Raw genomic sequence first — 14,432 nt, 5'->3', positions numbered from 1 at the left:
TTTATCTGAGAGGACCTAGTGAAACTGGTCAGCAATTACAAAGGTATTAGTGGGGGCTCTAGGAGACAAACTCGCCAACTAGCTAATATGATTATCCCCAATACCAGTTTCCACCAGAAGAGAATTTATTTTACAGAGAGCTTGGCCACACCATGGCATGGAAAGCTGTAGCATAACTAAGCCAACTGTGACATTTATAGAGGGGGGAAAATCCTAGAAATGTATGGGACAAGCTGCAGAAGTGGCTGAACAAAAGGATTTTAGGAGTTGCCATAGGGGCTAAGTTGAAGAAAAAAAATAGTGAATTCATTTCTGTACACTTTTAGGTGAGGTGGATTCTCATGAGGAATAAGATGGTCTTGCAGTTAACACAGCACATGAAAATGAATCCACAGGAAGAGTTGTATAAACAGAGGACAGGGACACATGAGGATGGAATTCTTGACGCAGGTGTCAGCACCACAGACTGCTCTTTGGGACAAGTTGACTTTTTGCAACTTCAGCTGAGAACACCTTAGAGTAGTCTATGCAAAGCGCCTCTTATTAAAACAGTCTCTCTCTCTCTCCTTTTAATAAATCTGGTTTTACTGAGAAACCTGCTGCTGTTTGGGGGAAACTTTACTTAGTCAGCCAGAGAACAAGCACCTGGCATCCTCAAAAAGAGAGGTGCTGTAGGATAAAGAGTTACTGGAACTGAAACCCCTATGCTGGCATTCTAAATTTTGGTCAATAGGGAATAAGCAAATGCATTTATTCTCAGTGAGGTATACTACAAAAAGCTGGGCAGATGCTACAGAGTGGAGCAACCATGAGACTGAATGAGACAAGAGGTGGCCGTGAGGTTAGGTAACAGAGATGGGGCACTGATTAATGTTTCCTGCCCCCCAAAAGGAAGAGCAGGATGAATTAAATTAAGTGACAAAATGAGACAAAAAAGAAGGGGTGCTAAGCTCTTAGCTGGTGTATATCAGTGCAACATCACTAATTTATACCAGCTGAGAATATGGCTCAGGAAGGATTGTACCCAAAGACACCACCCCAGTGTGAAAGGCAGCAATTAGGAAAAGAAATGATAGGAAATAATTTATGGCTGCCCACATCTTTCCCACATGCAGCAGGGGGTTGGTGACCTCCTGAGTTCTCTTTCAACCCTAATCTTCTCTGATTCTATGATAAGCCCCCAATGGACTCCTCTAACAGTGTAAGTTATAAGGTCAACAGCCCAAATGAGAACACATTAGCAGAAATGATAGTATCTGGCATTTTGCACCCATAGATCTCAAAGCACTTTACACAGGAGGTAAATATTTTCCTTATTTTACACATGGGAAAATGGAGATAGAGGTGAAGTGACTCGTCCCCATTTATGCAGCAGTCTAGTGGCAAAGCCAGATTAAGACCCAGGTCTCCTGAGTTCCAATCCAGGGCCACACACACTGGTCCATACTACCTTCCATTTACCACAGTATTCCCCTGGTACATCAACAAATCAGTGAGATGGACATGGAATCCTTGGCCAATAAACGATAGCATGAAGCTAGGCAGCAACAAAGTAATATTTCAAATTACACAATTTAGGTATTAATTTTTTAAAAGTTTCCATATGCAAACCCTTTTATTGTTTTGCAGCACACTTCTAATCTTCCTCTTTTCTTCTCTTACTTCCAATTTGCCATTCAGCCATTTTAAGACAACTCCGTCATTCAACAGAGAGGCAGAGGAGAAGCCAGGAGGGTTTGCCCTGGAGGGATCGCAGAGGAGAGAATACAGGTGCACTTGCCATAAATTGTGATATCCTCCAGATCCCTCTTTATTTTTCCTTCCCCGTTCCCCAACCTTCCTTTGTTTTTCCTTTTAGCTAATCCCTTCCTATCTTCCCTTCTCTCACTCTTGTTCTACATTAAATATAAATATTTAACAAACAGAACTCGAGAATTATATTAAAAAACCAGGACCACTACAAAATTGAGGAACTAATATGGCATTTGCAAACCAACATTTTACTGACACTGCTTGTACGTTCTACCGCTTTCCCCACCTTTTGTTTTGTTTATTTAGCCTTCGGGCCAGCAGCTCTCTGGCAATAGAATAACTGGGGCCTGTAGTCACCATTGTAATAACCAGACCAATTTGTTGTATGTATTGGCATAACAATACTGTAACTGTAGCAGCTGAGGAAAATCCCTTCACAAAAATTTAAAGACAGCTATTGAAGGATTGTATATTAGTCTCAAATCAACCTTTAGTATTAAAGAGGAGAGGTTATGGTGACTGGCAGTACACAAGAATGTCTACATTTTACTATTGATAAGGCTACGATTCTGTCACTGAGATCACGGATTCTGTGACTTTCTGGGACCTCTTTTGGGGCAGGGCTGGAGAAAGTGTCGGTCCTACGGCTAACTGGAGCCCTGAGTCTGCCGAACAGCTGACCGGTGGCCAGCCCAAGGCCTAGAGAAACAGCAGTCCCTGGCTGCCGGAACAGTGGCTATGGACGGGGGAGTCCCTGGAGCTGGAGTGGCTGCTGTTTGTCCACCCTACACCTCCACGTATTTTTAGTAAAAGTCAGGGACAGGTTGCAGGCTTCTGTGAATTTTTGTTTATTGCATATGACATGTCCCTGACTTTTACTAAAAATACCCAAGACAGAAACTTAACCTTAACTATCCATATGTAACAGAACAGAATAAATTCTGACCTGAGTCTTTATGGTACTTAAAGTGAAGCTCCAATCCAGACTATGTGGAAAGTGCACAGTGGACTGGCCCCATTTGTATTCAGAATAAGAGCCAATTAAAGTTGTTACTAAAATAGTCACTACTTTTTATTCACCACTGCAGTGTAGAACTAAACAAAGGGATTTGCAAGTGTAATTCCAATCCAGTTTATGCATTAACAGAAAGGTTAAGTTTTATTACCTTTATTGGGGAGATATGTGACCCAGAAACAACCCTGCTAGACTTGACATAGTTATCGTTTGTTAATACTTAGCCAATGGAGGAAAGCTTTATACATACGCAACATACTGCCTGTGTTTAAATGTCCAGAGAGAGTTCACACCTTGCTGCAACCAGAGATTGAGTCCTCCATCTTTGTGCCTCTCTGTACTGTGTATAGTTTGAGGTCCTTTTAGTATTTCCAATGCATTAATGAACACTTCTATCTTGTCTTAACCCTGATTTCCAAAAAGGACAAATTTAAGATCTGTTTCCCTTTGACACCCAAATCAAGAGACTTGTTCTAAAAGGTTAGAAAACTCACTTAAAGAGACAGCACGCTAAAGGACAACCAAAGGATAGTTTTGATCATTTTCCTTACTGCATTTTTCTTACTTACAATTTCCATCTCTAAACATTCCTCTGTTTCTGCATGGATAGACATTTCTGCTATACAGACAGATTTCTGTCACACTGGTTAAAATAGTAGCCAACGTCAAGCTTTTATCATGTAACAGACTTACACTGGCTCTTTGTACAAGTATGAAAGGCTTTCACTCTGTCTAGCGAAACACCTGGCTTACGGCCAGCCCACAAGCCAGGTAAAATACTGGCTAAAAATGTTACTCTTTGTAGCAGCTACTGACAGAATGAAGAAGCAAAAACTGAAGGAAAGCACTTTTCCTTAGAGCCACTGACTTGATCCCTCAAAATTAGTGGCTTAATGGCTTGGATAGAAGATAGTCATAATAATGCAGGGATAAAAATTAACTATTGCTGTGAATGGAAAGACATCCATTGTTGACACATCTTGAAAAAAAGAACAAGAATTTAGAGTAGCGTATTAGTAATCAGATGAATATACATTTGTTGTTCCAGTTTCTCACTCTTTCTCAAATAGTTCTTCCTGACATACTCTAAACACCATCATCCTCAGACACAAAGCATTTAAACATTGCAAAGAGGTGCTCTGTCCATGAAGGGATTATAATTGTAGAGTCATGCTACAGTAGTTTCTTGCTGGAGGAATATAAATGGAGCCACACAGCAAGCTTTAAGTAATGTTTAAACCCATTCTATACATTTCCTCATCTATCTTTTAAACTGAATTAAAAAAAGTTTCTTCCCGACTCCCCACAAAACACTTATTTGTTTTCTTTTAAAAGCTTTGCTCATATTTGCTTCAGTTCTTTATGTTGCTTCTCTCTGCATTTCTAAATATGGCATTAAATAACTGCATCACTTAAATTATAATACTTTGAAAACATACAAGGCAGCTTTATGTAACTCTACCTCTTGCAGCATCTGCTTTAAATTGGACTAGAGAAAATGGCAGGCCAAATAAGGCCAGGGCTACACTGGCGCTTTACAGCGCTGCAACTTTCGCGCTCAGGGGTGTGAAAAAACCACCCCCTTGAGAGCTGCAAGATACAGCGCTGCAAAGCCTCAGTGTAAACAGTGCCGCAGCGCTGGGCTACACCGGTAGAGGATGTGGAGTACGTGCAGCACTGGGAGAGCTCTCTCCTAGCACTGGCGCTGCGACCACACTCGAAATTCTAAGCACTGCCGCGGCAGCGCTTTGAAGTGCAAGTGTAGCCATACCCTAAGAGAGTTTGCAAAGTAGCTTAAATAAAAGGAAGTAGAATAAGCGTCTCTTCAACTTTTGTTATCACAAAACACTTCCCTCTCCATTGTATGTGGCAAAAACGAAGCTGCACATTATTCAGGCTGCCACAATTTTTCACCTTTGCATTGGAAAATACACCTTAGGCTTATCAGTAGTAAATACTTTGCCCTTAAAAGTAGGTAACACTTTTCATCAGTGGAACCTAAATATAATTTACAAAAAATAACTAAAACCAGTATTTTGCAACTGTTTCACATGAAATGCAGAAAGTTGAGTGACTCACACAAAATCACTTTCTGTATCAAGTCAGAGGCACAGTTGGGAATACAGTTTGGGGACTCTGAGGGAGACTAGCCCCAAACCCATCAGACTGCATTTTTAGTGGGGACAGGTTCAGTTTTCTGCTATTTCCCACCATTTATTAACACTGCTCCTGGCTTTCTGCCCCAGTCTTCATTAAAATGGCTAGCATCAGTTTGTCAGCTTCAACTATTATTGCAGGTGTCAGGAACTGTATCAAGAGAGTCTGGGCTTTTTGCACATCACACAATACTTATCAGTTAATATATTTTTCTCCAAAACGTTTAACACTAAATATTTAAACATTATCTATCCTGGAACTCTTATTTGCAGTTTACAGTACAAAAAAAACACATTTCTACAGTATAGGACTTAAATGTGTACTTGAGTTTCTAAGAGATGCTTGGGGGAGGGGGAAGGAATCAGATGTTTAAACTACTACTTGTATTACATCAGTATCTAGAAACCCCATCCAAGATTAGGGCCCCACCGTGCTAGGCACTGTACAAACACAGTGATGGTGCATCTTCACTGCGGAGTTACCTCAGGTGATCAGCATCCAGGTCTGAGCAATTGAGTTAGCTTAGCCTGATTATGAGCAGCCCCACTGCAAAGCCCCACCCGAGATACTTTGTCCTCACTGGGGCTGTACTCAGGTGTGTCACTAGAACTTCTGGGGGCATATCCCATAGTTCTTTGTGCTTCAGCCAGTTGAGCTGCTCTATGATTCTTTCCTAGTAGATGGTGGGAGAACTTATCTGTCCTTTTGAGCACACAGAGGCAAAGTGTGGGAAGTCACTAGAGGACTATTAGCACTCGAGTGATTTTGTCTGCTTCCTCACTGCAAAACAGGTGGGTTACCAGCAGAAGTACAAGCCTCATCTTGTTTCAGTCTAACGCCCAGACAGGCCAACTAGCTCATGTTCACAGCACCCCCAAACTCAAGGAAGAGGTTGTGTGTGGACAGAAGGGGGAGGGTAGATGCAACACTTGAGTAAGAGCTCAAGTTAACTCTGCAGTGAAAATATGCCTTGAGAAAGCCTCACCACCCTGAAGAGCTCACAGTTTAAATAGACAAGACAAACAAAAGGGTAGTGGGAAAACAGGCACAGGAAGTTGAAGCGAGTTGCTCAAGGTTAGTGGCTGATCTGGGAACAGAACCCAGGTCTCTCACATCCCAGTCCAGGACCCTTCACTGGATCATGCTGCCTCTCTAGTAGTATAAAAGAATTTTAAAGGAAAAAGGAAGTGTTCATTTTGCACAGCAATCTGAAAATCTGGAAGGTAAGAAGCCTTTTCCATCATAAACTGTTAAATCTCCTTTAAAGTGTTTTAAATTACAATTGGACGTCTGATCCCCCAGTAGCTGGGGCCTAAGGTTTTCTTTGCTCAGTTTCAGTCTATTACTCCCGTTTACGCTCTCTGTGCCACTATAAACAATTCCACTCCTTCCTTGATGTTCACACACTTCAAACCCTTGGAAAGTTAATCAATCCCCCATCATTTGTCATTTAGCCAACTTAATCATGCTCTTTGAAATCTTTCCATTCATCAATCCTTCCAGCGCTACATTTATTTTTGTTGCTCTTCTCCAGATTCCCACTTGGCTGGAGCCTCTATATGCAGTGTCACAAATGGGATTACTTTTTCTTTCTTCTCTTTCTTTAAAGCCGTGTGATAGTCAAGTATCAGATATAATTAAACAGTTTCATGATTTCTTTTTGTTGGGAAGAACTTCTGACCTTTCAAATGTTCAGACTGCTGAGAATGAACAGAATGGGTACAGTTCTCTTGCAGCTTGAGTTTTTTAAGCTAGACTGAATTGGAATGTTTCATTTGAACTGAAATATTTTCTAATCAGAGAATGGCAGCAACACCCATCACTCCACAGGAAGGGTTTTACTTTTTCTTTTAAAGTCTGGTGAATATTGATACTTATAAAAGTAAGATCTAATAAGCACTGGTAGTGTTAGGCACAACGAGAGAGTTCCTGAATGCAATCCTGCTACCACAATTTAAAAGTGACCCCCTATTCCTACTACAGCCGGGGCCAAAGAATAGCCTGTGAATCTGGCCCTCCACTTGCATTAAGCATGGCTCATTGAAGCTGAAAGCCCCAGCTGCCCATCAAGTGAGTGAATAAAGATGGTACATGATGGAGATCTAGCCTCTCAAGGCCACACCTTTGTATTAGAGATGAGGCCAGCTCTAATTTATTCAGTTAAGAAAATTAAGAGCAGCCTTCAGTTCGCCAAAGGATGGACAGGCCGCTCTTATCATTGCAGCACTGAGATTTCTAAAGCTCCTTGATACCTACTGTCAGTGTGCAGGAGAGACTCGCTGTACTTATTCCTATTTTCTTACTATGCCATAAACAAACAATTAGAAGCCCTTCTACTTGTAAGCAATTTAGAGGCATTAGCCAGGAAGAAGACAGAAGAACAGTAAAGAACGTAAGCAGCTGACTGAAAAATGAGGCCTGAATCATGGGCACTGAAACAATGCAGGACCCTTCTGTTGCTACATCTTTGTGGACTACGAGATTGAGATGATACAAAAAGTACGTTATTCTCTACATGTACACACCAATTTGCCACTTCCTTTGTAAAACTGACCAATGTATAGGGACTGGATGAGATAAATAATACCAGGAATCAAGTCTCGTACGGAAAAAAATATTGTTTGGCAATTTAAGAGTGAGTATAGACTTAGGCCTGAAAGTTAAACTGCAATTATATATAAGTAATTAAGTTCACATTAATTCTTCAGAATGCATTCATTTCACTAAATATTTATTGAAGTTACATAGCAATTCCTTGTGTACTCTATCTAAAATAAGGGGCAAATACTGAGGTGGAAAAAATACCTAGCTTAGTCACACAATCAGAGAAATATTCCTTTCCGATTTACAGTGCATTTGGGTAAATTCCATGCAAAAATGAATGCAGTACTGGAACATTTGGAATTTATTTCCCTAATAATTAACAATTTGGAAAGAGCTATCATAGCTCCTTAAAAATATTGTTTTTCTGCTATGTATTTTTCACTGTTACCCTTCAGAACTTCATAGTGAAATGATGATTGAGGGCATGAAGGCTATATTCTGAACTTAATGGAAACCAGATAGAAACATTAAAGCCAAGAGGCAAGGATTTAAAATTTCCTAGAATTCTCTCTACTGCTACAGGAAAGTGACCTCTTAATTTGCATCACATTTAGGAGCTCAGACGTTGCTAGCATACCAAGCTGGCTGCAGTCAAGCTGTAATACTTTCGCAGCAGTGTGGAATACTGCTCAGTGGGCATTTGACTTAAAACAGTCGGCATCAGGAGCTGAGGACCCACAAAACACATTAACTGTCCAGATGTTATCCTGTCAGTCACCCATGTGGGGAAATATCCACCCCCATTCTGTGTAGATACATAATCATGACTGCTAACCTTTTACAGTTGTAAATACCAGCACATAAAAGGCAACACTTCATATTGGTAGTGCTGACCCTCTCCCTATCAATACACAGATCAATCTCTAGGCATGCAAGTGACCACGGTGGCCTGAAAACGCAGCCTGTCACATTTCTCTAGAAGATGCAGGCTTGTTCCTAGACACCATCCTGAATTTTTCCACCAGAAGAACATTGAGTTTTCAGTCAAATATAGGTACAGATAAAGGGAAGATGACACATCCATGGAGGGAGGCAGAGAGAGAGAGAGAGAGAACTGCTGCTCAGTACTCCATCTCTCATATAACAGACCTAGTAGCCCTGCTGCTGAAGCCCCTTAACTCATCTGCCCTTTGTAGCTTTCCTGGTATTTTCATGCCAGAATGACCTGTGCTTCTGAAGCCCCAGAGTCAAATCACTATGAACTCAGATTTCACAGTGGTAGCCGTGTTATTCTGTATCAGCAAAAACAACAAAGATTTTCCCCATACTGTTACTCATCTTCTTGTCAACTGTTTGAAATGGGCCACTCTCATTACCACTACAAAAGTTATTTTTCTTCCTTTGGTATCCTACTGTTAACTGAACTGTCTCGTTAGACTGACACTTGGTAAGGCAATTCCCATCTTTTCATGTATTTATACCTGCTCCCGTATTTTCCACTCCATGCATCTGATGAAGTGGGTTCTAGCCCACAAACGCTTATGTCCAAATAAATTTGTTAGTCTCTAAGGTGCCACAAGGACTCCTCGTTGTTTTTGTGAACTCAGAGGAATAAATACCAGGAAAGCCACAGAGTACCAGAAAGTTACAGTACTGAGTATATTTCCATATATTGAGTCTTTTCTTTTCAAAGGCAGCAGATGCGTTTCTCTCACACACAGCAGCCTTTATATAGCAGCCAGTTTTCATCCCTATCTTCTGACAGGAAATAGGAGGAGCCAGCAGAAAAACAAACTGGCTGTATTGCTAAGAAGGAGCCACTAGGGCCGAAGAGTTGGGTCACATGACTTGCCAGCAACCAAAAAGAGAGGAGAACAAACAGGTGTCCCTCGCTCTCATGCACCCACCCCACAGTAGACCTGGTTATTTATATAAGGTAGCTATTGAATATCCATGTAAAATATTCACTCAAATACTGACTTCTCTCCATCACTCCTTGACAATGAAATACAATCATTAAGTTTTGACATAATTCTCCAATAATTTTTCCAGGTCATCAAATGACAGGACTGCAGTACGCCAGTAAAAAAATGTGAAAAGCACAATTATTCTTTTTGCAAACTGTGATGTACAACACAAGATTCTCGAACATGACACTAACATGGCTACAGCAACACTGCATACATTATTTAACAAGACTGTCTTTATGCTAAAGAATTAATTGCAAAGGAGTAAGATTTACCTGATGAAATACTGGCTCTTTCAAATTTAGGTAAATCTGCAAAGAGTTAAAGAAAAAGTGTTACACATTGTTTTGCATACAGATATCTTTGTTTTACATATTGAAAATCATAAAGACTTAAGCCATGTTAGAATAAAAATACAACTATCCACCTACAGAGTACCAAACTTGATAAGGCATTGGAATTCTTTCCCCTGACAACAGCAAGCACCAATATTCTTTGAGTCCCTCCAGATTTATGTCACTATTTCAAAAAAGTAGTTTTAATAGCAACCCTGAACAGATAGTTTTAGATGTGAACATCTCTCAATTTATTCAAACTGCAATACACATACAGTAAGTTAAAAGTGCATTAAAATTTTAAACATATCTAATCCTTGATAAGTACTGAAACAGGCTGAACTAGAGTCCTCATAGGCAATTAATTTTTTCTTAAAATTATCAATCTGTGTCTGTTAAATGAGATCTCTAAATTCCTATGGATGCTAACAGAAAGTCACAGTAGACTCCTACTGCTAAGGTAGTGAGTTCAAATCCCGCTTTGGAAAAAAGTGGGCATTGTATCTATGAACAGAATTATTTTTTCATTTGAGGCTCAATCTGATCTGCTCCACAACATGCCATATCAAAAACGCTCAGAAGAATAGTCAACCCATATTAAGATGCAAAATCTGCAATACATGAGGATAAGGGTCAGCAATGAAACTGGCAGGATTACTTGGCTTTATCTCCCATCACCAAATATAGATATTCCATCCATGTTAGTTTTAGGTTCCTAGGAAGCATCCCCACAAACATACAGAGAGCACACTGAACCAAGGAACAGAATCAAAATTAACCTTAACCGTGCTGTATTTATTTTGAAAATTTTAAAAAGAGTTAACTTTTAGTTGTGGCTGGTTTTGACTTCTATTTAGCGCACCTATTGCTCTCTAACTGCAGATCTCAATGCACTTTACAAAGATGACTGAGCATTATTATCCTCATTTTACAGATGAGAAAGTTAAGGCTCAAAAAGGTAAAGAAACTGCTCAAGGTCTCAGAACAAGACAGTGGAAAAGTCAGAACAGCAGACGATTTTTCTGACTCCCAGTCCCAGGACCTAGCACCTGGATTGCCTCCCTATACTCTTTATATGAACAAACTTTTCTTTTTCCACATAAAGTGTTTTGGATCAATTTTTATTTACAGGAGGCATTGAAGTTTCCCATAGAAAAATTACATTTTGCACAATGCAATAACTAAATTAGTCTTCCCAGCTTTGAACAGAATTATTCCCAGCATGCCCAGTTTCAACAGCAACCAATAAAGTACAAGAGATAGAATTCTGCCAGTTTAATATTCCTTAAGTGTTAGGAAAATTACTAATGCCCATATGAAAGTTCTGCATAATAAAAAGTTACTTACTATGCTGACTATGACACTGAAAGTTATTAATACAAAAAGCAGAGGATAATTGACACTGTTTTTGTGCTTGAAACATTCGTACCTGAAATAAAACAGAGGAAAGTTACATGTCTTACCTTATCATATATAAATGATAAATCCTACAAGAGGTGATAATATTAAAAGGAATCATTTGTTGGAGATTAAAGGGAACCTGTGAGAAAAGTGACACGAAACTCATGGGCCTTGTGAGAAAATTTGGACTTTCCCACAAGGCCCTGTCACTTTTACAGATGGAATATATTTCACTTGTAATAAATATTGGCCTGATATTTACTTAATTATAGGTTACTGTATGAACAAGTTGTTTGGGAAAAATACAAGCTAATATATTCAGGGAAAGATAACCCAACGAAAAGAAAAAGCCTGGGAAGAAATAATGCCTAAAAAGGTTTACTCTTTCATGGAAAGCAAATTAGACATAAATTTGATGTGGTTAGTAGAAAAAACACTGTAAAACATTCACACAGTAACATGTTGCCCAAAATTGCATTGCATCAGAAAACAGGAAACAGTATGGCTGTGGTGCAGTCACACTTAGATTATGGGGTATTGTTCTGCGAACCACATCATCAGAAAAGGGTTTGATACACTGGAAAGAACTCAGAGAACAGCAAACGTGACTAGGACTGGAGGAATGGACATGTAAAGAAAAATTAAGACCTAAATATGTATAGCTTAGCTAAATGATGAAGAAGGATTAATATGTCCACAAATCATCACAGAGAAGGCAGCATTACTTAGTTTTATGGTAATGGGATGAAAAGGAGGAAAAATATTACTTATTATCTGTAAAAAATCTTCAAGACAGGAAGATGTATGGCTCCGGAGCATCCTGCCAAGGGAAGTGGTGGGAATTCCACTACTTGAGAATTTAAGTTAGATTGAACCAAGGGCTAGGGAACGTTCTGTATTGAACAATCCTACTTGGTAAGCTGATGAACTAGATGATCTCTCTTCTTGAACTTCCATAATTTTACTAAATATAAGCACATTAGGTAAAGCACATAACTTTAAGAATTTATATTCGGTATACTACTCACTGTACACAATTTCAAGCAGTTTCTGTGCATAAGCTTCTCTTCAGTCTTTTATACTTTTAAAAATATGGAATAATCAGTACGAACCAAGAACTGGTGTTTGAACTTTGTTTTTTCTTCTCTGAATCACATTCAATTCAGGCAAAATAAATGCAAAAGAAATCTCAGAGGGACAGGATAAAAAAGATGGAGAAAAGTTGTTCTCTCTCGCCACAGAGGTCTGGACAAGAGACAGTGAGTTCAAACTACAGCATGGAAGATTTAAATTAAATCTCAGGAAAAACTTCCCAACTGTAAGAACAGTAGGACAATGGAATAGATCACAGAGAGGTTGGTGTGGAAGCTCCTTTACTGGAGGCTGTCAAAAGGAGGCTGTATAGCCATCTGTCTTGGATGATTTAGATCAGTGGTTCTCAACCTATTTACCACTGTGGGCGGCATATTCAGCTCTCCGTGTGTTATGCAGGCCTCATCCACACAAAATATACATATATATATATATACACATACACACTAGCTGCATGGCCCTGAAGATATCACATGGGCTGCAGCTGTGTGCTGATTGGGCGGCAAGCAGTCCGCCGGCTGAAAACCACTGGTTTAGACATAGCAAATCCTGCATCTTGGCACTAGATGACCCTTGCAGTCCCTTCTAGCCCTATGGTTCTATGATTCTAGGATGGGTTCAGATTAAAGTGAAACAATTTTAACAACATTATGGACCAAAGTTTTACATCATAGCTGGTGTAAACTGCAGTGCGTGCAGCTATGATAATTTACCCCATCTGAGGATTTGGTCCTACAGTATTCCACTTAATCCACAAGCCACAGCAGACTTCAATAAAGCTACATCAATTTACACCAGCTGAAGATCTGTCCCTGTTTTTTAAGTAGTCAAACAAAACTCATTGTTTGCAACCAGTTCATAACAGGAAAAAGTGGACTGGTTTCATTAGCTGGATTTTCAAGGTACAGCCCATGTTGCTTCAGGGACTGGATGTGGCAGGTGAGAAAGACAGTATTGCATAACTAGACTCATTTGTTGTAGTTGCAAAATGCTACACAGCTCCCTGAATCAAGGAGGAGAACTGCTTTGGATGTTGTGCCAAGATGTTATGTTAGTTTTTCTAGGACACTTTTTACAAAGTATTTAGTTTCCTTAAGAAATTTTTTTTTTAAAAGGGGTGTGGAAAGCAGGTTTGATGAGAATTTAGAAATTTACATTTGGAGCACAGATTATATCACACTGTCCCTAATGAATGATAACCCTGCTGTTTTTGCAAGAGTTTCATTACTCTTGTTGTCTACATGCCAAATAATGCTTAATTCTTACTGTATATAGAGCTTCACATTTGCAAAGCATTTTTACAAACATTAATTCAATGTCCCTGTTAAGTAGAGTGGCAAGCTGATTTATTAACATTTCTACAAGGCTTATCACAGTATTGTCTTACTTTATCCAAAATGTTATGCCTCATTTACAACTAGGGAAATAGGCAAAGAGATTACGCAGCCTGCACCTGGTCACACAGCAGGTCTAAGTTAGCGAAGCTAGGACTAGAAGTCAGAGTTCCTGGCTCCTAGTCTGCCCATTAGATCATGATTCTTTACTGTTAGTAAAACTGCTCACGGCACTGAGTAAAGCATAGATGTTTTAGCATCAATTTCAATGAGAGCAGATTGGGTTCCATGAATTGGCCATTACATACAAGTACCTTTCCAATATTAAAAACATTTGACAAAAATGTACTTACAGGCAGTAGACAAACACACAACAACTGTATATCATTGGCAGCTCATCCAACAGCTACAAAAAGCAGAGAAACACCAAAAAATGAAAATCGCTTTTAACTCATGCACACTGGTGTAAGTTAACCAAGGGGAGTAACTTGTTAAGTGAGGGGTTTAACAGCTTTATGATACCCAGCTTCTCGACTATATTTTATATACGACAGTGTCAAAATGCCTCTCAACCTTAGAAAGCAGGTGAGTTACTATGTTTGCTTAACTGAATCTTTCAAATATTACACATTAGGAGAAAGCATGTGTTCACAGATCTCTGCCATTTTCATCACTCTCGAATCCCTTTTAAACATTTACAGGATTTCCAGGAAATTAACAATCCTACAGTACAGGACCTACCTAACCAACACACTTCATAACCTGCTCAAAACTTTTCGTGGTATCTCTCCAACTCTCAATTAAAAATTAATCAGGAGGTTGCACTGAAGCCTCC

The 14,432-nt window shown here is 39.5% G+C and overlaps 1 protein-coding gene across 4 annotated transcripts in view; it reads right to left on the bottom strand.

Annotated features, from left to right (window-relative positions):
• Positions 1 to 14,432, bottom strand: part of ACER3 (alkaline ceramidase 3) — an 80,037-nt gene that overhangs the window by 26,789 nt on the left and 38,816 nt on the right. For all 4 annotated transcript variants that reach the window (XM_030557810.1, XM_030557819.1, XM_030557829.1 and 1 more), the window contains exons 4-6: positions 13,951 to 14,003; positions 11,118 to 11,199; positions 9,711 to 9,746 (exon numbers count right to left, since the gene is read on the bottom strand). In XM_030557810.1, coding sequence (XP_030413670.1) covers positions 9,711 to 9,746; positions 11,118 to 11,199; positions 13,951 to 14,003 — 171 coding nt within the window. The remainder of the gene's footprint in view (positions 1 to 9,710; positions 9,747 to 11,117; positions 11,200 to 13,950; positions 14,004 to 14,432) is intronic.

The sequence above is a fragment of the Gopherus evgoodei genome, chromosome 1, assembly GCF_007399415.2.
Source record: "Gopherus evgoodei ecotype Sinaloan lineage chromosome 1, rGopEvg1_v1.p, whole genome shotgun sequence".
NCBI classification, from domain to species: Eukaryota; Metazoa; Chordata; order Testudines; family Testudinidae; genus Gopherus; species Gopherus evgoodei.
Note: the sequence above shows the minus strand (reverse complement) of the source record. Positions and strands in the feature narration are given on the sequence as shown.